At 40.8% G+C, this 21,442-nt stretch overlaps 1 protein-coding gene across 1 annotated transcript; it reads left to right on the top strand.

The window, feature by feature from the left end:
* The first annotated feature begins 566 nt into the window (after positions 1-566).
* dusp1 (dual specificity phosphatase 1) lies at positions 567-3,824 on the top strand. Its single transcript, XM_015006780.2, has 4 exons — positions 567-1,253; positions 1,452-1,597; positions 1,712-1,931; positions 2,573-3,824. The coding sequence occupies exons 1-4, from the start codon at positions 845-847 to the stop codon at positions 2,926-2,928; spliced, it is 1,131 nt and encodes a 376-aa protein (XP_014862266.1). The 5' UTR covers positions 567-844; the 3' UTR covers positions 2,929-3,824.
* Positions 3,825-21,442: the final 17,618 nt, after the last annotated feature.

Here is a 21,442-nt window from a genome sequence, read left to right as displayed (position 1 = left end):
AACATTTAAACCTTAGTCAGTTTATTTGACAATTCTTTGCATACTGCCATACAACAAATTGAGACATAATTCCTCTGGGTTTACAGTGAAATACTAGTCACTACATAGGCGATTGAAAACCCAAAGAGATAAATAAAAACATAAACATGCGAGATACATAATCTCAGCAGTGGTTAAGATTCACCACTGTTAACTAATGTCAAGGTGGGAAAAATAACAAAAGCAACAACCCGAAATTAAGCAAAAATGACACCATTTACATAATTCAATTGAAATCCAATGTTTCTTAAATATATTGCTATATATTGCGTGTCATTTGTCACAGAGAAGGTACACAAAAACAAAAACAAAAGAGAGAGAGAGAGAGAGAGGAATCTCCGCGTGCCCGCGTACGTGCAGTACGTTCATGTAGAATTATCGCGCATGTGCGCGAGCCCTAGTTGTTGTGCCCTCCTGCACTTTAGAACCATCATGATGACGTCCGCGCGGTTGGCGGGACGCCCAGAAAGGCGGCGCTTCTGACGTCAGTGGCTTCTCATTCATGGACTCGGCTCATATATAAACAGCTTCATACGGCTCTGAGGCAGAAGTCTGACTTTGAAACGTTAAATGTTTAATCTCGGTCAATAAGGAACTAAGCTACCCGGAACTACTCAAGGAAGAATCGGAACACCAAAGTCAACTTTAAAACTTTTTTTCCCCCCTTTCTTTCTTTCGAGCTTTACCGTCTTTTTTTTTTTTTTTTTTTTTGACATAGAAACTAACCGGAACAAAGGACTCACTCCAAAGAACAGAATATTATTTCTGTAACTTTGAGCTTGAATAATTCTGCCGTTGAACCTATATGTATTTGGATTTGACACTCATAGCCCGCTGTACTACTATGGTGATAATGGAAGTTCCCACCATCAACTGCGCGTCCCTCCGGTCTCTAATGGAGGGCGACGTCCCGGGCTGCCTGGTGCTGGACTGCCGCTCCTTCCTCTCCTTCAACGCCTCTCACATCTCCGGCTCCACCAATGTGCGTTTTAGCACCATAGTCCGGAGGAGGGCCAGAGGCGGACTGGGGCTGGAGCACATCGTGCCCAACGAGGACACCAGGAACCGGCTCCTGTCCGGGGAGTACCAGTCCGTGGTGCTGCTGGACGAACGGAGCACGGACCTGGGCCAGGCTAAGAAGGACGGGACGCTGATGCTGGCTGTTAATGCGCTTTGCCGCAGCCCCTGTGGAATCAGGGTGTTTATTCTCCAAGGTAAGAAAATGTTGCTGGTTAGAAACACATTTAGGCGCTTTCCTGTTACGAAGTGCAGCTGTCACCTTACCAGCTGCTCCTGTTGTAAACAGAGCTCGAAAATAGCCTGCATGAACAGTTGTCACTCATAAATAAAAGCATGTGCCTTTTGTGCTAAGCTTCAGATTTTTAATAATGTGTTTTGTTCTATATTTCCAGGTGGATTTGACAGTTTTTCCTCTGAGTATCCAGAGATGTGCACCAAAGCTTCCCCTCCTCAAGGGCTCAGCTTATCACTGAGTGCCAGAAATCCAGAGAGTGCAGACCCAAACTGCAGTCCCTGCAACACACCTCTATATGATCAGGTTTGCACTTTAAAAAATAATAATCATAATTCTCATCCTCCCTTCTCTCCTACTTCCTGTTTTACTGTTTTGGAGATGACTTATGGTTTGCTTATTTTCTCTGTTCTAATTCAGGGTGGTCCTGTGGAGATCCTGCCGTTCCTGTATCTTGGCAGTGCTTACCACGCTTCCAGAAAAGACATGCTGGACATGCTCGGCATCACCGCCCTGATCAACGTCTCCTCCAACTGTCCCAACCACTTCGAGGACTCCTTTCTGTACAAAAGCATCCCGGTGGAGGACAACCATAAGGCCGACATCAGCTCCTGGTTCAACGAGGCGATAGAGTTTATTGGTGAGTGCAGGTTTTGCTAACTAGTTCCTGAGTTGTTAGCACAACAAACTCCCAGCCTGCCCCAACCTCTGTTCCCTCCCTTTTCTTTCCCCCTTGATTCGCTTGATTTGAAATCTTCAAAAGTTCCCTCCAAAACCCAACCAGCTGGCTCCCTACTCCAGCACAATGGCGGTTACATCACAGCCACCCCTGAGGCGTAGAAAGAGGGATGTCCTTTTTTTTTTAATAATGAATCGCAAAGCGGCAGCCCCAAACTAGTTTTGCAGTTTGGGGCTGGCTGTGCTTGAATAGATCCCCGCCTTCATAGCTCTTTTTGTTCTGACTGAACAAAGGGCAATTTCTCTTCACTCACTGTCAGCCTTCCTGCCACTTCAATACCCCCAGCAGGGGTCTGTTCCCCTCTTTTGTCCATTCATTACGCCTCCTTTGGGAGTAACCCCCACTGGTTCACACCCTGCAAAGCTATTAACTGTGTTCCTGTTTGCTAATGAGCGCATTTAAAAAGAAACTGAAAGTGCTGCAAAGGCGTTTTTGTCCTCGTTTCCTGTTAATAATGTAGCCTGATCCATTTGTGTGTAATCACCTTTGGCTGTTTTGCGGTGATTCTAATTTTCTTCTATGGTTTTTTTCTCTCCAACCAGATTCGGTGAGAAACAACGGGGGCCGCGTGTTCGTGCATTGTCAGGCCGGCATCTCCCGCTCTGCCACCATCTGCCTCGCCTACCTCATGCGCACCAACCGCGTGAAGCTGGACGAGGCCTTTGAGTTCGTCAAGCAGCGCCGCAGCATCATCTCCCCCAACTTCAGCTTCATGGGCCAGCTCCTCCAGTTCGAGTCCCAGGTGCTGGCCTCCTCCACCTGCTCCTCGGAGGCGGGAAGCCCGGCGATCAGCAAGAGCAGCACCGTGTTCAACTTCCCCGTCTCCATCCCCGTTCACGCTTCGTCCGGTCAGCTCGCCTTCCGCCACAGTCCCATCACGACCTCCCCCAGCTGCTGACAGAGGTCCCATCAAAAAACAAAAAAACAGACTTTGTTTGGACTCAAAATACCAAGTGACTCCGCATGGAGCACTTCACATAAAGTGATCCATTTGTCCGCTTACGGTGATGCTGGTGTCACCAGACAGAATGGGTGCTGTAGCTTCGGGCCACTTAACCTGACTCTGCTGGCCAATCCTTCATAGCTTGACCTCATCATTTCAGAGCGAGCTTTAACAACTACCATCAGGCAGTATTCACGCTTCACGTCCTTAATGTGAAAACCATCCCCAGTTGGGAGACGCTAAAGAAGAAGAAGAAGTCCTGAGTATTCTTTCTTTAAAAGACTGATTTCTTGTTTTGACGAAGGCAACTGCTTTTGATAATCACAATCATTTTAAACAAAACTGAGAGGGCTATCAGTTATCTCAGGAACGCTTTTTTTAAACCTCTCGAATCTTTTCACTTGTTAAATAAAGAGGCAATGCAAACCCTTTGCCCGGTAAGGCATATGATTAGAAATGAATGTAACTCATGCTATTAGTAGGTGTGTCATAGAATCTACCTGTTTGGTTGTGGAACAGGTTTATAATTAGATTATAAAACTTTTTTCCTTTCGTTTTCTTCTTCTTTTTTGTTTGTTTGTTGCCTTCCTCGATATCACTGACGATCACGACGTGTTGGGTCAACCGACTTTGAAATACCTCATGTTTTTGTACTGTGTACTGCAGCGCTGCGACGGAACCCCAAAAACTACTAAAACCGGGGGACCAATCGGTCTGTTTGACCGTGTTCTGACATATTTATTAACTAAATTAATATATTTCTTTATAACGGCTATTTTTACAGATGTTTGTCAAAGAGTTTTTTTTATACATGTTCAATAAATTTCATTGAGTTTTTGTACTCAGCTGAAGATGTTCTCTTGTGTTTCTTTTATTACGGCTTATATATTATGCAGATGTGTGTGTTTTTTTTTTTTAAATCTCCATTTTAAAAAAATCTTAAACTAATTGTGAAACAAAACTTGTCCATTGATCCTCTAGCTAAAGCATAACTTTCACGCCCCATCATTTAAAAATAACACTGCAGATACAAAGAACGCTAAAACAAATAAATAAAAAAACTTCACAGAAACAAATGAGACGGGCTGTTGTCGTCCCCGTTTTTACGAGCAGTTAAGATAATTCTCTTTTGTGTCACGCCAAAAGTCCATGACTTGCAAGAAAACAGGAAGTCATGGCTGCTAAAAGTTTATCACTTAAACTGGATGTTATCTTGAGTTTATTACTTGAATGGGATATTATCTTGTGTTTTTCATTTTAAGGGGCGGCTAAAAGCGATGGACCTGTATGTCACGTTACATTTAAAGCTTAAGGAAGCAGGACATTAGTGAATGCCAATTAAAGGTTTTTTTGCCCTTTGTGTTACACCCAATAAAAACTACAAATCCCAAAAACGCTTTGAAAATGTTTTAGTTGTGGAACTCCTGATAAAAAATTTTCCACTAAGACCGATTTTTCGTTCTTATTTACTAAAATTAAAGGTTAGATTTATTTTTTTAATTTTTTTTTTTTTTTTTTTTTACAATTTATACATAAAACCTGTTGCACAACGAAGAGTTTTCTTCATTTCCTACAAAGATCAAAGGCCAAAACGTCCTTTTTGTGCCTCTGTTCCCTGTTGATGCGATGGAATCCCATCATATATCTGCATGAGGATTTCACCAAAATAAGAGGCATGATGTCATGGTGTCAGCCATTGTTTGGGCCACACTCCGTCTCTGTGAACCCATCTGAGTCCGGGCCAACAGCAGGAGGCTCAAAAAATCAGTTAAGCACCCCCCCTCCCCCTCCCCCTCCCCCTTCGCCTCCCTCCTTCTGCGGGCCACAATGGAGGCAGCTGCAAGGCGTTTGGGAAAAGTGTGACAACCAAAGAGCATTCAGGGCTCAGTCAAGCACCGGCTTGTGTCCTCTGCCTCCACATGTTATGGAGGAGGCTGGGGCTCAGTGAATGTGAAAGGGAGAGCAGTGTGCTTGGGTTACAAATTAGCTAAAAGATTGGCTGTGACCTGCCGTGTGGCGTGACATTTAAAATAAATGAATGTTGCACTCCTCAGAAACGATACGACTTTTACGCAAAACAGCCCTTTGCTGTTATGGAGAGTTTAATTTTGATGGAGGAAAAAAAAAAAATCAATTTCGACATGAATACATAATCAGATTACCAGAAACATTTGTTGTCGACTGTAACGAGATGCTCCCTGACAAAGGACTTTTTCAGCTCCCCAGACAATCTGTAGCTTTGGTGACATATGTGTCCCCCCTCCACCCCTTGATTCTCCGTCCTCCAACCCCCCCTTCCACTCCTCCAGCTGCCTTTGTGTCTTTAGATTTCCTGCCTTAAGAAGTTGGCAGAAGTTTGTGTGAAAGTCATTAGGGATGCTTTATGATCTGATGTTAGTGTTTCTCGTGTATGTGACAGACTCTGTTGTCAGCAAGACAATTTCAAAGAGCGCAACGACCGATCCTTTCTATATGTTTGCTTCTACCGCGTTGATTGTTGGGTTGTTGTCCCATCTGTATCTGTCTCACAGAAAAAGGAACAGCAGCTCTTTCAAATTCAATGAGGTTTCAGCTGAAATAATCCTTCGTGCAACAATAGTTTCCTTATCTGTCAGACACGACACCCATGACTGAAAGAGAAACCCAACCACACGTTTAATATGCAGCAGTGACACTGCAAAAATTCACACAGAGCGCGTCCAGGTATTATTCACAGCGCTTCACTTTTTCCACATAGCTATGTTAAAACCTTATTCCAAATTGTAAGAAGATGAGCTCTTCCCTCAACATTCTACACACAAATACCCCATAATAAAGACAGTGTGGATTTTTGTGAGGGGGGAAATTTATTAAAAATAGTAAAACAAGAAATCACACTTCTATTATGTATTCACTGCCGTTCAGCCATATCATTCAAAATTAGCATGTCTCCACTGCTTGTCCTTCAGATGTTTCTGCAGACTACATGGAGTCCACCTGTGGTGTGAATTCAGTCGATTACACTTGACTTGTGAAGGTTTCCCACTTTTAATAATTTTACAAAACATTCAAAAGCTCCCCCGCAACCCCCCACTTTGTTGTAATGTCATAAAGTTTATGTGTAGAATTATGTGGGAAGAAAATAATTAAATACAATTTGGAATAAGGTTGTAGCTTAACAAAATGTGGAAAAAGTGAAGCGGCCTGAACATTTTCCCTTTGCACAGTAACTGAATGTCTTACTCCTCCTTTTAACAGAGAAGTTAGTGCTGCATGTTGGGAAAATGTTGTATGTGCAGCATCTTGTTCAAGTATTATCATTAATCCTTTCATATATCGTTACATTACAGTCACAAGCTTAGGGTTTTATTTGGATGTTATATAATAGACTAACATGAGTGGAAAGAAAGACATGTTAACAAAATATGTGACAAATAAACACCTGGAAAATGCACATTCAACCACTTGAATCAGTAGTTTGTAGAACTGATTTAATTACAGTGGCTGTACCAGTTTTGGGTGTCATGAGACTCAAATTTATGGTCATTCTTGTTCACAAAACAAGCAACTCTTCACTGGATAGGCTTGAAGTTAGGTCTGGACTTTTGTTTGGTTATAAGCTTTCATTTAAAACTGTGGTGTGCAAAGGTTTTTGTCAATTCAAGTCAAAAGCCCTCAAGTCAAAAAAATATAGTAAAATAATCACCAAAAATTTGATTGTGAACTGTACATTCAATATTTTGATTAAGAAAAAAAAAAAGTCAGATTCTTTTGTAGTTGTTCCAAATTGCCTGTTAGTATTTTTTTTTTTTAAAAACATCCTTTTCTTTTTTTTTTCTTTCCACTTTTTATCACAGCAGGGCCAAATTGCTTTTAACTGCAGTTGGAGCCACACAAAATCAGCCCATGTTGCACTTTGAAAAGTCCCGATCTAAACCACTGCATCCTAAGACAGACACTTTAAAACGGGATTAGGTTAAAGTGTATTCATGGACCACAATGGTTCAGTCAAAGCCTAGACCTATGTCCCTGTTAATCATCCGTGGCATGACTCACTTCTCATTATATCTGATTCAGTTTGAGCTAATTTGCAGAAGGGAAAGTAGAGAAGACATACCCGGTTGTATGCGAAATAAATGTGGTTGTACAAAATGTTGACTCCAGTAGGCTTTTCACGTTTATTTGTTGAAAAAAATCAAGATAATGTATGCATTTCTACAAATAGAGCTATAATGTGACAAAATGTGTAAAAGCTGGAGTTGTGTAGATACTTTTGGAAGCCACCGCATATTAACAGCCAAAAGATATTTTTATCATAAGCCTTATGATGGGGTGGACCTAACTTTCGCCATGCTGACCACAACATACACCCACGCCTTAGAATAAACAGCCAGAGCAGCATGTAGAGGCAAGATAATAACGCAGCTCAAGCAAAACGGCTCTGGTTCTCAAACTACAGTCATACTGTGGTTTTTGCACCTAAAAGCCAGATAAGGCCACGAAGAGCATCATTTACAGTCAGTGCTGTTTATTTCCTTGTTGTGTTTGGTTAATCGGCCATCTTTAGTCTTCCTGCTATTTTCATCTGTCAACACGTCTCAAGTCAGATGAAAAAAAGATATGGCTGTTTTTCATTTTTCTTTTCTTATGGCCGTGGGAACAGAAACTGTGTGAAACAAGTAATGCTGCTTAGTGACACCGTTGCGTTTACCAATGCTCAGAATAAAAAATTAAAAAAAAGAGCCATTTGACATTTTATGACAAAAAAAGTTTGTGTTTAAATTAAAATGAATACCAAGTAATTTAAAAAAACATTTGCATATAAAAATCGGAAGAGCATAGGGTGGGCAGAAGTAGATCTGCCTGTTGCTGGTGGTCGGTCAATTTCCCAGTCTCCACTCTTTCTTAAAAGTTGTTTTTGTGGAGGGCATGATTGATCGCTGTCCTTCTGACAGATCGTCCTACCTGAGCTGAACTCTGCAGCTCCCCAAAACTTACAAATGGCCTTTTGGCTGCTTCTCTGATTAATGCTCTCCGGTGAGTTTAGGTGTCTCGGAAGGTTTTGATGTTGTGTCATGAGTTTTCCTGTTTTGGATGATATATTGAGATGTTCGAAGCTTAAGATGTAGCTTCCTAACTCGACTCTGCTGTAAACTTCTAATGTATTTTGCTGCCATGTGTCATATTTGCTTCTACTTCACAGTCATTTGCTATGTTGTGTAAGCCTGCTGCATAAAATCCCTCCAAAATGCAGTAAACTTATATTTCCACTGTGATAAAAAGTGAAAAAAAAGAAAAAAAAAGAAAAGGATGTTGATAAATTTGTCCCGGCATGCGCATGACTTTCTAAACATTTTTATTGAGATCCTTTTTGGTTGCAATACTAGAATAACATTCTGACTTTTTCAGTGTGATTCTACTGAGAGACACTGGGTAATTACACCTCTGCGCTACATTATTACCTTCAAACTGGATTAAGCTTAACACACATCCTGAGTGGGAAGATTTAATCCCCAGATTGATGTCATACGGGACTATGCACGGGGAGTAAATCTGTAAGAGGATTGTGCCGGTGACGGAGGGGAAGGCCTTTGTGACATCCAGAGCCAAAGAAGCCTCTGAAACTCTGCGATGGCCTGTTATCTTCAGATCAACACCTAGAGCCTGTTGCCCCACATTTCCAAACCATCCTTTGGAACTGCTTCAAAACCCACAAGCTGTCAATTAAAACATGCCACAGCTGCCAAATCCCAGTCGCAGAGCTTTGGCAGAAGAGAACTACGGACGTTGTGACTTTAATAAAGAGCTGCTTGTATTGATAATATTCTGCGCCCTGCTTCAAGAAGTTGGACAGGCTGCAGTTGCGTGACAGGAGCAGCAGTAAGGGCAGATCTGTGGGACGATAACCAAAGATTAGTTTCAGGAATGTCGAGAGATTACATGTGGCAGCAGTGAAGTGACCCGTTCCTTTCTAGCTGGGCTCACCTTCCTTTAGCACTCTGGTCTGGAATGTGAGACAATGGTGGCAGAAAAAATGTGTCCGCTCTAAGGGTGAGCACAGTTCCTATCAGATCAGCCGTTGTTTGTGATGGTGAGGCCTGATAAGTCGCATTTGTCATGCCTCATTGTAGAAAGGTATTTTACTCGTGCACGTAAAAAAAACAAAAACAAAAACAAAACAAAAAAACACTGTTTGAACCTTTGTTAAACTTAACTGCAGCAAATCTTCAAATTTTGTGATCAAGTAAAGATAACTTTGAGGAAAATTAAGTTTAAAGGCAAAAAACACAAACGTCTGTCTCGAAACTGCCAAAAGCAAACCATCGGGACGATCCTGAAGGATTTGGGGATTGATAAAGAATCCCCAGTGGGACACGTTTTGGAAGGTGTGCGTCTTGTTGCGCTAGCGTGAAGCAAACACAACTTTACAGAAAAACATAATATTCATACAGAAAAGTATGGTGGTGGTAGTTTGATGGTCGTTGCTGCTCTAAGAGGACATGCCACAACTCAATCCACCAAAAGTCCAGAAAGAGGGCATCTGGACATCAGCTTAGGAACTTAAGCTCCAGCACACTGGGCTTGGAGCAGCAGAATGATCCAAGCACATTGGCAATCCATCCATGAACGGCACAAAAGGAGGGTTCGCAGTGACCAAGTAAAGCTTTAAGATTAAATGTGACTCAGATGCTGTTGTTCTTAAGCCATCAAAAGTAGCTACATTAAAACAATCCTGCAGACAAGTGGACTAAAACTCCCCAACAGTGCAATAAATAACTCACTGCCAGTTATTGCAAACATGTAATCAGATTGATTTGGGTAGTTTTTTTTTTTGGTTTTTTTTGGTTTTTTGTGGGAGAGGGGTTGTTTTGTTTTGTAATAAATTAAACCATCCATCTAAAACTGCTTTTGTATTTACTTAGTTTCTTTCTGATCTGAAATATTTAAATGTGACAAAATAAGAAGAAATCCCAAAAGAAGGAAATGTTAACAATAACATCACTGTAAATCTAAAAAGGCAATAGTAGGAATCTTAAACACATTTCAATCTTCAAAAAAAAAAAAACCCTCATATTTTCAAGCAACAGCTGGGAGGGGGAAAAAAAACAACAACATCTGAACCCTTTCAGAGCTTCCTTCGCTCCTCACAGTCTGAACAGAGCCTGTAATTTTCCACTCGCTGCAGCCGCGCTGTTGCATTCACAAGCAAGAGGTCAGATCCTGTATGGAGTATTCTAAGAATGTGTGGCATCCTGTCTTCTTATAGCAGCCGAACTTTGACTACATGATGTCATCCCAATGGGGTAAACATATGTGGAGACATAAATAACAAAGCTGTTGACAGATGTATTTGATTCCTTCAACAACTCAGATGCATATGAGTTTTTGTTTTGTTTTGTTTTTTTGGCTCACAGACAACTTTTCATGAGCGCCAAGACCGGTTATGCCAGCTTACTCACTGGTCTTGACCTAGAAACTGAAAAGAAAAAAAAACAAAACAAAACAACAAAACGTAGCTTAGAAAGTAACTAAACCACTGCCCTACTTAGTTCAGAGGCATTCTATAGATATGACTAAAATTCAGAGGGATTAATGACAGGAACAAAAATATGTCTTGTGTTCTGGTGAATATGGAGGCACTACAGCATAAATCATGCCTGAGAAAAGCCTTGAGGAGAAGCACGGGACCTCCGTGCTTCTCCATCTCTGAAACTCTAACAAAGAATGGTTCATAAGCTGCAGAAATCCTCCTGACTTGAATAAGATGATGTCCTTGTTTCTCTTCGAGCATTACTTTAGGTGTTTTTTCTCCCTTTAAAAAACTCATAGCAAGTATTTTTTTTATTTTTTACTGTTTTGCTGGAGCAATGGGAGAAGCTGCATCTCATATACAAATAGTTCATTTGTTTCTACTAGTAATACAACTTAAAAAGTTAAACTCAGAGCATTATTTCAGATTATTTGAATAATTATTGCTTGCAGCTAATGGAAACCCAAAATGGAGTTTAACACACACAAAAGTTATATATATATATATATATATATATATATATATATATATATATATATATATATATATATATATATATATATATATATATATACATATATATATATATATATTTTTTTTACATGAGACCAGGAATATATTTGTATTTTGTATTATGTAAAATTCTTATTTTGTGGAGATATAATATGTAGATTCTCATTAGCCGTACGCCATAATTATTCAAAGTACTCTGTCCTACTTTTGAATTTCTGAATTCAACTTTTAACTTATACTCTTCTTTGTTGCGTCTGATAAACATCTGACTCCCAGTCAGTAGATGACTTAACGCTGAACGTCACAGGGCTTACAAAAAGAGTTTACTGTTGCACATTTTTGAGACATAGTTGCGCAAAATGTATTTTTTTTCTCCTTTAAAGCTGATCAGTGTTACGAGCCAAAACAGCAGAAAACGGTTTTAAAGGAAACACGTGTCATGTTTATGACAGCGTTTCGTCTGGTTTTACAATCTGCTGCCTTTATCTTGTTCAAAAATGTTCAGGTTGTACTCATGGCGGTCGTCCGTTTTCTCAGTACGTGTGGCGTTTTTAAAAATGACCGTTTTCGTCAGCGCAACAGTCATGAAGTCTGATGTGGTGGTACCAGCTTTTACTTCATTTTTTGCTCTTATTCACTGGATGAGCCAGCCGTGAATCACTGAAGATCACATGTTCAGTATAACGTGAATCATCAAGGCCATCCATTAATCAGGGTGTCTCATTCTGAAGCAATTTTAGTGATAAAATGATTAAAATATTAGCAGAGAGATTTTCTAACCCCATTTTAGGACGTACGTGGCATTTTACGGTGCACTCCTTCATCTTCCATGCATCTGTTCTCAATTGATTTATTAAAATCTGATGAAAGAAATAAAAGTAAATCTTTTGGTCATCTAACTCTCTCTCAGTAGAGATGTTAAACCTTTTTCTAGTACGTTCCAGACGGGCCTCTTCCTTCCCACTTTCTCTCTGTGCCTGTGAGGATTTACAGCACTGAACTCTGTTTACCTTATTTTGTCCAAGTACATTATGTGTGAGCGCCATCTCCTGGAGAACACTCTGTATGTTGTGTGGTCTAGATTAAGAAGAAAGAAAGCCTAACAATAATGTTTAAAAAAATCCTGTTGCTGGCTTAAAAAGAAAAAAAAAAGAAAAAAACGTCAACACAAGTCAAAATGCTTAAACTGCATTTATTTATTTGATTCTTGGCTTCCAAAGACTTGATCCAAGTTTCAAAGCCAGATCCTGGCACTAAAGAGGTTTTGAAACGATCGGCGCACGACTGCCAAAGACAAATCAACAGACACCAATCACAAACAGACATGAGTTGAAGCAGGAGATTTACAAATTCACCTATATCCAGTGATACAAGCTATTTTTTCTACATTAATTTCATTTTACATTTAAGCTTAAATTCAATAATGAAAACCCAGCAATTTCAGTTAAAAAAAATAACCCAAAACAAAACAAAACAGCTGAAGTGAGCTCAAACATTGCGCTTTTTGTTAATAAGTAACAGTGCTGATAGAGGACCTCCAATGAACACGCTGCTTCAGGGAAACGCTTCACTTGATTCAATCCATATTTACTAAAGACAATCATTACAATAAGGCCAAATCTCTCTTCAAAGACTGTTTGTGATGTGAGATGCATAAAATTAACAGTCGTAAGGAAAAATAAGGGCGTCTCATTTAATATTCACTTCTTCGCTAAGAAGCGCTCACGTACTGATGTCATATCTTGCTTTATGCACGTCTGGAAAACAAAGTTGTCTACAGTAAGTTTAACATTTTTAAAAGGGTTCCTGTTTTGCATGCACATCGTGGTTTAGATCACCTCACATATTCTCAGTAAGGTTAAGGTCTGGGATTTTACTTGAACCTGAATTTTTTTTTTATTTCTTTTTTTTTATTCTTAATTCTCAGTCAGTCCTACTGCTATGTTTTGGGCTGTTGTCACGTTGAAGGGGTCCGGTTCTGATTCAGTTTCATCCAGGTTCTGATGCATCTGATGCTAGATGATACTTCTATCTCTGTCTGTCTGTCTGTCTGTCTGTCTGTCTGTCTGTCTGTCTGTCTGTCTGTCTGTCTGTCTGTCTGTCTGTCTGTCTGTCTGTCTGTATGTCCCATGCAGGTAATTTTCCTATCCAGACATCACAGTTTCCCACTCAATTTTCAAGGACAGTGTTGTTATTATTCACGCCCACTCATGTTTCTTCTTAGAAGCTGTATTGTGAACCTGCTACTCAGGTCAGCAGACTGTGACCATGTGAAAGCTTAACGGTCCTCTGTGTTTATCAACCACACAAATACACGCATGCACACACACCCACACACACACACACACACATACACGTGTCAACGTCTGTCCCCTCTCAGGTGGGATTTCATTGGACAAACGGCAGGTAGCCGTGGGCACGTGCCTCTGTTTACACACCTTCGAATTTCAGGCGGGATTAGTTTTAGAAACAAAAAGAAAACCAAACTGTGTTTTAGAAGACCAGGCGTCAGAAGACAGAAAACGCTGACCGTACGAGCTAAACATTTTTCCAGAGGACACACGATGGGAAGCTGTGAGTCTTCGAGTTATAAGTTTTCGTCTGTCTCCTGCAAACTCCCTTTTTCCAACAAACAAAAGAAACCTGCCAACATCGCAGATGGTAATATGCATTATTTACCTTTCTTCCTCTGTTTTAAAAGTAGCAATGTCGTTTTACTGCAAGCATTTAAATAGTCGAATTTAGAAGCTGAAATCAAATTATGTAATTAAATAAATTAAATTTAATTTAATCTTTATTGATGCACTATATAAGAATATGAACCGACTTAGAAAATTAATTATACATCTTGATTTTAAATTTTAAATTCATAAACTTTTGCCAATTTTGTTGGGATGTTTTTTGATCAACATCTGCAGACTGAGATCTTTGCTGTTTCTCCTTTGCAAAATAACTTAAGCTCAGTCAGACTGGATCAGTAAAACCACTAAACACAATTTTGTCACATATTGAACTTCACTCTGTGCTTTACTGAGGCATTGTAATACATTAAGATGCTTTCATTTTAAAAGGGGTATCATGGATGGCCATTTTTTGTTTTAGATTTGTATGTTATAATGTTTTTTTCCCCTCATCTAAAACATGGAGTGTTGCTTTGATTCTTCCATTCATGTTTGAGAAATCCTCTAATAATCTCCATGGAAACCATTCAGGGATGCCTACACGGTTGCTCTCACTAACCGCCTTTTTCTTCAAAGCTCCTGCTTGGAGCTGCAGTTTCCAATCCAAGCTCACAGAACAACACAGCTTCCCCAATCAGCTCCTCCAGACTAGTGGCAGCAGCACTTAGCTCGAGTCTGCTGAGCTCAGCATACATCATACAGTCTACAACAACCGTATGATGTATGAAAGGCCTTGTTGTGACGACACTATGAAGGTAGAGTCACTTAAAGAGACAGAGGCCTATTTCAAGGCTTCAAATTACGAAGTCAAGTTTCTTTTAAATCATGTTTAACATATATAGCATTTTATAACAACTTATGTTCCTTAATTGTGCTATAAGATGGCACTATGTGCCTCATGCTGCATGTTTACCCAGTTCACTGTAGATCTGCTTGTATGGGTCCCGAACCTCTACAGTTCAGTGCTGTTGTTTTCAACCTAAGACTGCTAAGATCCACTCCACAGTTTGAATACTTAATCTTGATAGCGTCAGAGCTGAGCTACCTCATCTATTCTTTCTTTGACTTTGTTATTTTGGCCTGAAGGCAGAGAGGAAATGCCTGTCGCTCATTCACTGCTGAATCGAGCAGCCGTTGTGTTGCTGTGAGTGGGCTACAGAGGCCATGTCAAAACTTTCCCAGACCCCTGTAGACTGATGAGAAAAAGACCAAATGCGTATGAGAATAGACAAGGAAGTCACTGGTCAAGAACCAAAATAATCCACCAGAAAATAAAACAAACAAGAGCCATATTTTTTCCAAGACTTTGGGAGTTTCCTTTATTATCTGTTTCTCCCCCTTTCCTGTGTTTTTTTTTTGGGGGGGCTCTAGTGTTGTTGGTGCCCTTTATAGTTTAAAGTTACAATGTAAGAGCTTTTTTTTGTGGCTTTATATCAGTGCATTGTGCTTTTCACTGACTTATGACAACAAAATAACATAATATCTTAGAATAAATTCATGCTTATCTTCTGTAGTTTTCTTTAGCTCAAAGTAAGCTCTGTGGTCTGTTCAAGTTTTTCCAGAAATAAACATTGCTTTGAGTCCTCCTGGGACTGACAGATGACTCAAATAAATGTTTAATGGTGTTCCATAGATGTCCCATAGATGGCGCCCCCGAAACACAAAATAAGAGTTGGCCACAAGAGGGCTCTTTACTTCAGGAGCTGACAGGGCAAGCACAGTAATAAATTAATGACTTCACTGGGTATTGTTGCCAAGATGAGCAGCTTCTTTTACTATTTCTTCTTCTGCATGAGGTCATGAAGCGTTGTCTTCATTTAAACACCCGTTGTCCAAATGTAAACCTTCGGATGTGCAGAATGTAGCATGGCGAGGACGTGTTTACTCTGAGGCTTCACCTCTCGTGATTGCGTCATCTTTGCTCGTCCAACATTTGAGGGCTGGCCGGTGCATTCAAAGTTCTCGGAGGAGGTGTTTGTCCGCCGTATGCTTGGCTCTGTGTTAGCAAAGTTTGGCCCTTGTTTCTGAGCTGTGAGGTCACACACACGCACACACGTGCACACACACACACAGAGGATGGGGCGAGGGAAGTGCCGCTTGCAGAAATTCATCTGGAGTCTTCTGATTACAGTTCAGATGGTTTTATAGGTGTAACCTGTTATGAAAAGGAAAATGCTGTGCACGTCCGAGATTAATTTGCCTCTCAGAGTTAAAGAAAGGAAATCGAATATTTACCTCCGCCATATTTTTTTATGACCATTTCAGGGTTTAAATACTTGTTTTAGAGAGGGCCAAAACAAGACACGGGAATATTGATCGAAATGAACTGAATCCTAAAAGTGCTGATAACTAGAGAGACAGATTAAATATTTCATGACCCATGTTCATAACACAGCCATTCAGGTGCTGGTAAATTTGTCCAGATAATAAAAAAAATAAAATAAAATCTGACCAAACATCAGTTTGTGTTTAAATATCTCTATTCTTGCACAGTATTCACCTTAGTATCTGAATTATTTCACGGGGTGAAATAAGACATGGTATGACTGTAAAATTGTGCCGTAATGCCAGGTAATATTTCACACAGTACATAAAAGATGCATTAGGCGTGGGGCAGCTTTTTGTAACCTTGAGTAAAAAGCCTGCAGTGTCATTGTAACACAGTGTTAACACATGAAACTGAGACAAAACTGAAAATCAATAACTGTTTCCACTGCTACTGCTGCTGCAAAAATAATATTTATAGCAATGATAATTATCCGAAGGTGTATTCATTTTTATTTTGATGCTATGCCTTAAAAATTTTTAACACATGCATAATTTCATAGTTTTCAGATGAAAATATAGAACATTACCTCTTTTTGACATTTTGCTCGTCAGAGAGGTTATGCTTTATCTCTTTCCATTCTTTTCAGTTCTTTTATTTTTGTAAGTTTAACCAATCTCTGTGCTGGGTCAAACCCATAACATAACCCAGTTCTGTTAAATCAACAAAGGTCCAGATTAGGTCCAGAACTGCTTCCCATATTGGGCAAAAAAAGGAAGCTGTAACAAACTTGATAGCACACTTTTGTTTTTGCTACCGCACATTGCTCCTTGCTGTTGATAATCCTCTCGGGGATCAGACATACGATAGGAAAGGAAGTTCTCATATTTACAAGCTCCCAAAATAGGTCCGTCACCCAGCACTCTCAGTATATCAGTCGCCTCTCTGAAAGCAGGGGCCCCCGCAGAAGTTTCCCACAAGTCGCAGGCCAAAGTCACCGCAAGAGAGCTGAGGAGGGGAGAAGAGGGTCAGGGAACTGGAAGGAGCGGCAGAGATTAGCTCTAAAGAGGAGCGAAAACAAATAACAAAGCCCTCGTGTTGCACAGATGTCGGGAGTTGTGTCAAACAAAACCCACCCGATCGCGACCGGTTCGATTGGCAGTGGTGGGAAATGTAGAGCAGGAAAAGAGACACAGATGGACGGAAACACTCAGCAGAGTAAAGGCGATAAAACGTGAACAGAGTGTCTGTGAAACTGACCCTGAGGTCTCGTTGGTCCAAGTCAGACAACAGGGTCCTGCAGTACCCATGCTTGTCTATCATCTCCCGTGTCCTACCTGCTTCAGGGTGTAGCTGTTTACCTGTTTGAAGCCGCATGCTGTGCATTTTAACTTGTCAGAGAGTCATGAGCTCGGCTTTCAGAGCCGGCCTTACACAGGCCATCCGAGGCACTCGGCTTTGATGTCTGATATGGAGTCTGTTTCTGCTGAGAGCGCGCAGATAGTAGATGGCATCTACGTCCCACATTTGCTAGACTTTCAATTTGACTTCGCATGCTGGCACTGCTCCTCCTAGATGGCGTGAGATTTATGGAAAGAACAAATACACCACGTTCAAAAATCCGTAATTTTGTTATGAAATCTTCTAAGCCACACATTAGGAGTAGTTATTGTGTTGTACATATCAAGATTTCATCTTTTTTTTTCTCCAAATGTTTTTATTAGAAAGCCCGAGTTTACTCCGAACGAATTACATCTGCGCTGAGTGATTTTGGGCCGCCTCATTTGTAAACCTCATCAATCATCTGTCTCCGTTTGCAATCAGAGGAGGAACAAAGAATGAAAACGATTATAATTCTGTAAAGAGGACTTTTTATTTTTTATTTTTTATACCCTAAAGATAATGTATAGAGTTTTGTTTATTTTATCACCGGTCCCAAGACGGTTCAACCAAAAACAAAACTGGTCTGAATCATAAGTAAATAAAGGCAGCTTGGCGCTTTGGTGCAGTCAGGCTGCTGGCAAATCAGTCATGACAGAAAGATTGTTCGACATGGATTTTGATCAGATAGAAAGCTGTTAATGTTCTCTGTTTAAAAGCTGTGTTTACAGTGTTAACAACCAAAATGGAAGGAGGTAAAGAGTTCATATAAAAACGTTATGGACCAGTTGCTGTTATCAAGGTTTGCCAACAACTCGTAGATTTTCAAGCCATGGCAGTTTGCTGGCCAATTATGAACAAGAACTCCACAGTCAGTGAACCAGTTTTTGGGACCTTTAGCAGTGTGGACACCTGATGGAAAATACAAGTAGAGTCTGCATGCAGCTCATCAGCAGAGGGAAGCATGAAGTGCTCTAGAATGTGCTAGTAGACAGCTCTGTCGACTGTGGACTTGAGAAAACACAGTGGACCGATACCAGCAGATGACACAGCACCTCAAACCATCACTGTCTGTGGAAGCTTCACTCTGGACTTCAGGCAACATGGATTCTGTGTCTCTCCAGACCCTGGGACTTCGGTTTTTCAAATGAAATGCAGAATTCACTTTTTCCTGAAAACAGGACATTGGATCTTGCACACCAGTCCGGTGGCTTTTCAGCTCAGCCCTCTGATGTCGTCTCTGGTTCAGGAGTGGCTTGACACGTGGGACATTTACAGCCAGCGTCTATTAATCGTCTGACTATGGTTCCTCTTATGGAATGAATTTGAGAGACAATCCTCTCAAGGCTGCAGTTCTCCCTGTTGCTTGCGCACCTTTTCCTACCACTCTTATTTTTTTTGTTAAAAGACTTGCATACAGAGCAAACAGCTTCTTCAGCAATTGCCTTTCATGGCTTACCCTCCTTGTGAAGGATGTTGACGACCATCTTCTGGACATTTGTCAACTCAGCAGTCACAATCATGGAGAAGACTGCATTTTTTATTTTTTTTTTTGCAATATACAAATTTTGTGACATGTACCATTAATGCGGTAGATATACGAGGAGGCCGATTTATGTTGCTCTAACTGGGGATGGATGGCGACTGTCTCCCTGGAGACGTAGACTGAAACTAACATTGCCTCACTCTCTAATTACCAGGTGGGGAGTACACCTCAGCTGAGACCCTTTGCAGAGGAACAAACAATGGCTTTTATTACATGGTGCTGCTTTGTTCTGAAATACTGTTGCTGGCTGAAGACAGACGCATATAAAGGGCTCCTGTGGTGGGGGGACAACGCGCCGAACAGCACCGTGCATCTGTTGGACTGAAATGACAGGTAGATTGTTGCAACAGAATTGCCATTTTGCTGAAAATAACTTATTCAGTGACAGATGCCAGCATGCAGTGACCGTGCTAGCGACATTACCTCCGCTCAGTAAACCTAACCAAGGTTTCCCCATTCAAAACAGTGAGCTGACCTGTTCCCCTTCATTAAAATATAAGCTGAAAGAGCTGCAGGCCTTCAAATCGCCCTTGACACACACATACACACACACGCACACGCACACACACACACACACAAAAAAAACAGTAGGTTATTACTGGACCGAGTAATGCAGCTCTGCCACAGGCCTGAATGTCTTTTTAATTCGAGTGACTCATGCACTCGGTGCTTTGGAAAAACAGACTTGACTTATATCTCTCCAAAGCGATAGTTTGGATGTCCTTCTTGATAGACGCTCTAGTAGAGGACGAAGTGCTGCGAGATGCTGAGTCCACTTTAGTGCGATCCTACATTTTTATGTAGGTTATCTATGTTGGGAGATGGTCTGTGATGTTTTCAAAAAGAAATAAAAATATAGATTCATCATCTATTTAAATTCAGAACCCTGCAAAAGTGTGCACAGCCCTTTGGATTATTTTTCTTTAATTTATTTTTTTCTTTAAACAGCCCCAGAATTTTGACAAACATTCTTGATGAAAATGATGAGAGGAAGGAAAAAATCATAGCCAGCTTGTAGGTTGAAGGTTAAAATGCAAAAAAAAAAAAAAAAAAAAAAAAAAAAAAAGGAGAAGAAACAAGCGCAAGTTGAAAAACAGTCTGGTTGTTATATTTTTAGTTCATCAGCTGATCGTAACTTTAGGTGGATTTGTCAAAAAACCCAAAACAGAAAGTGTCAAAAAATAGATTCACGAGTGACTAATCCCAGCACTCTTGCTGACCCTGTCATAAAGTTGCATAAATGTGCTTGATGTCTCCTTTAGGACCATCCTGTATCTTAAATTTTGATGCGAAATAGCCAGTTAACAGGATGAGTTTATAATTTTAAACTGATCAGACGGAATGACAGACAAAACTTTAAGGAAAGTTGTGGGCTTCCTCTATAGAAATAGAAAGCCAGTGCAACACACCAAAGCAGCCTCGCTGTCATAGCAAAACCACGCTCCCCGTCGCGTTGTCAGCCACACACCGCTGACAACTAGACACACACCCCCAGTTGACCAAACTTCCAGAACTCAAAGCCCCAAAGGGGCCTGTTAATGAAACAATGAGCCGAAATCCTAAAATCCAAACGACCCCTCAAAACCCAGAAAGACATCTCCTCTGAACGTCCCCAAAGACCCGAAACCCATTCCGAGCCCAGAACGGATAATCCACTCATCCTCCAGGCCCCAAACCCCGATTTCAAATCGATAACGTCACCAACTATGTGGCGTTGATACGTGTTGTTAAATAGTGCATTTAAAATGCAAGATGGGGCGGTGGCCAGCACATCGACCGCTTCAACAGTCAGTAGGCAAAACCAGTTCACCCCCTCAGCCCTCCCATAAAATCCTAAATGTCTACACGCAACATTTGGGAATGGGCACAGCCGGGACCAGAGGCGAGGATGATCAAACATCTCAAAACTTACAAGCTACTAGGTGACCCTGCATGCCAACATGTCCAAACACACCTGGATTAACCTATTCCTGGATAAAAATTGCTTTTGTTCTTTACCTTCCAGCATCACAGAAAATTTCAGTGAAACACACACTGACTTTAAAAAATAAAAAAAAAGTGAAAAACATCTGGTCAGACTGCAACAGATGACCAACACGTATCCAGTTTAAACTCTGTGGGAAATCTGGAGCCAATCAGCATGTGTTTTCTCCCAAACTGCCAAAAGATAAGCAAAGACAGCACAGCAAATTAGTTTGACAAGTTAGCAATAATTACAGACAGGATACAACGGTCTGTCTAGCTGTCTCTGAGTGGAAAGAAAACAAGCCCTGAAGGACGTATTCTCTTATGCAATGTGGTACCTGGACTCTTTCCCTACATGGTCATTCCTTTAGAGATGTGGTACAAGCTGAGCACATACAGACCAACAGCATAGAGCAGGATAGCTGGCGGCTGCAGCTCTTGATCATCTTTCACTTTGTGGAAACTGCTGAATCTCACACAGACGCTTTGTCCAAGCATGAAAGGCTGTTCAGATGTCGTTATTAGCTTACAGTGATAGCACAGCGTAATAATAGCTAAGGCATTTTGTGTCATAAACCTCTGCGACCTCAGTGGGTCACGGAAGCGTT

This window comes from Poecilia mexicana, unplaced genomic scaffold, assembly GCF_051168715.1.
Source record: "Poecilia mexicana isolate PSO_F unplaced genomic scaffold, ASM5116871v1 scaffold_10, whole genome shotgun sequence".
In the NCBI taxonomy this organism is placed as follows: Eukaryota; Metazoa; Chordata; class Actinopteri; order Cyprinodontiformes; family Poeciliidae; genus Poecilia; species Poecilia mexicana.
This window is presented reverse-complemented; position numbering and strand designations above follow the sequence as displayed.

What these genes read in the sequence shown, in the direction of transcription:
- dusp1 (XM_015006780.2), top strand. Translation starts at nt 845, where the DNA reads ATGTATTTGGATTTGACACTCATAGCCCGCTGTACTACTATGGTGATA. An exon ending in CAGGGTGTTTATTCTCCAAG is followed by an intron (nt 1,254 to 1,451) that starts GTAAGAAAATGT and finishes CTATATTTCCAG; the next exon opens with GTGGATTTGACAGTTTTTCC. An exon ending in ACACACCTCTATATGATCAG is followed by an intron (nt 1,598 to 1,711) that starts GTTTGCACTTTA and finishes GTTCTAATTCAG; the next exon opens with GGTGGTCCTGTGGAGATCCT.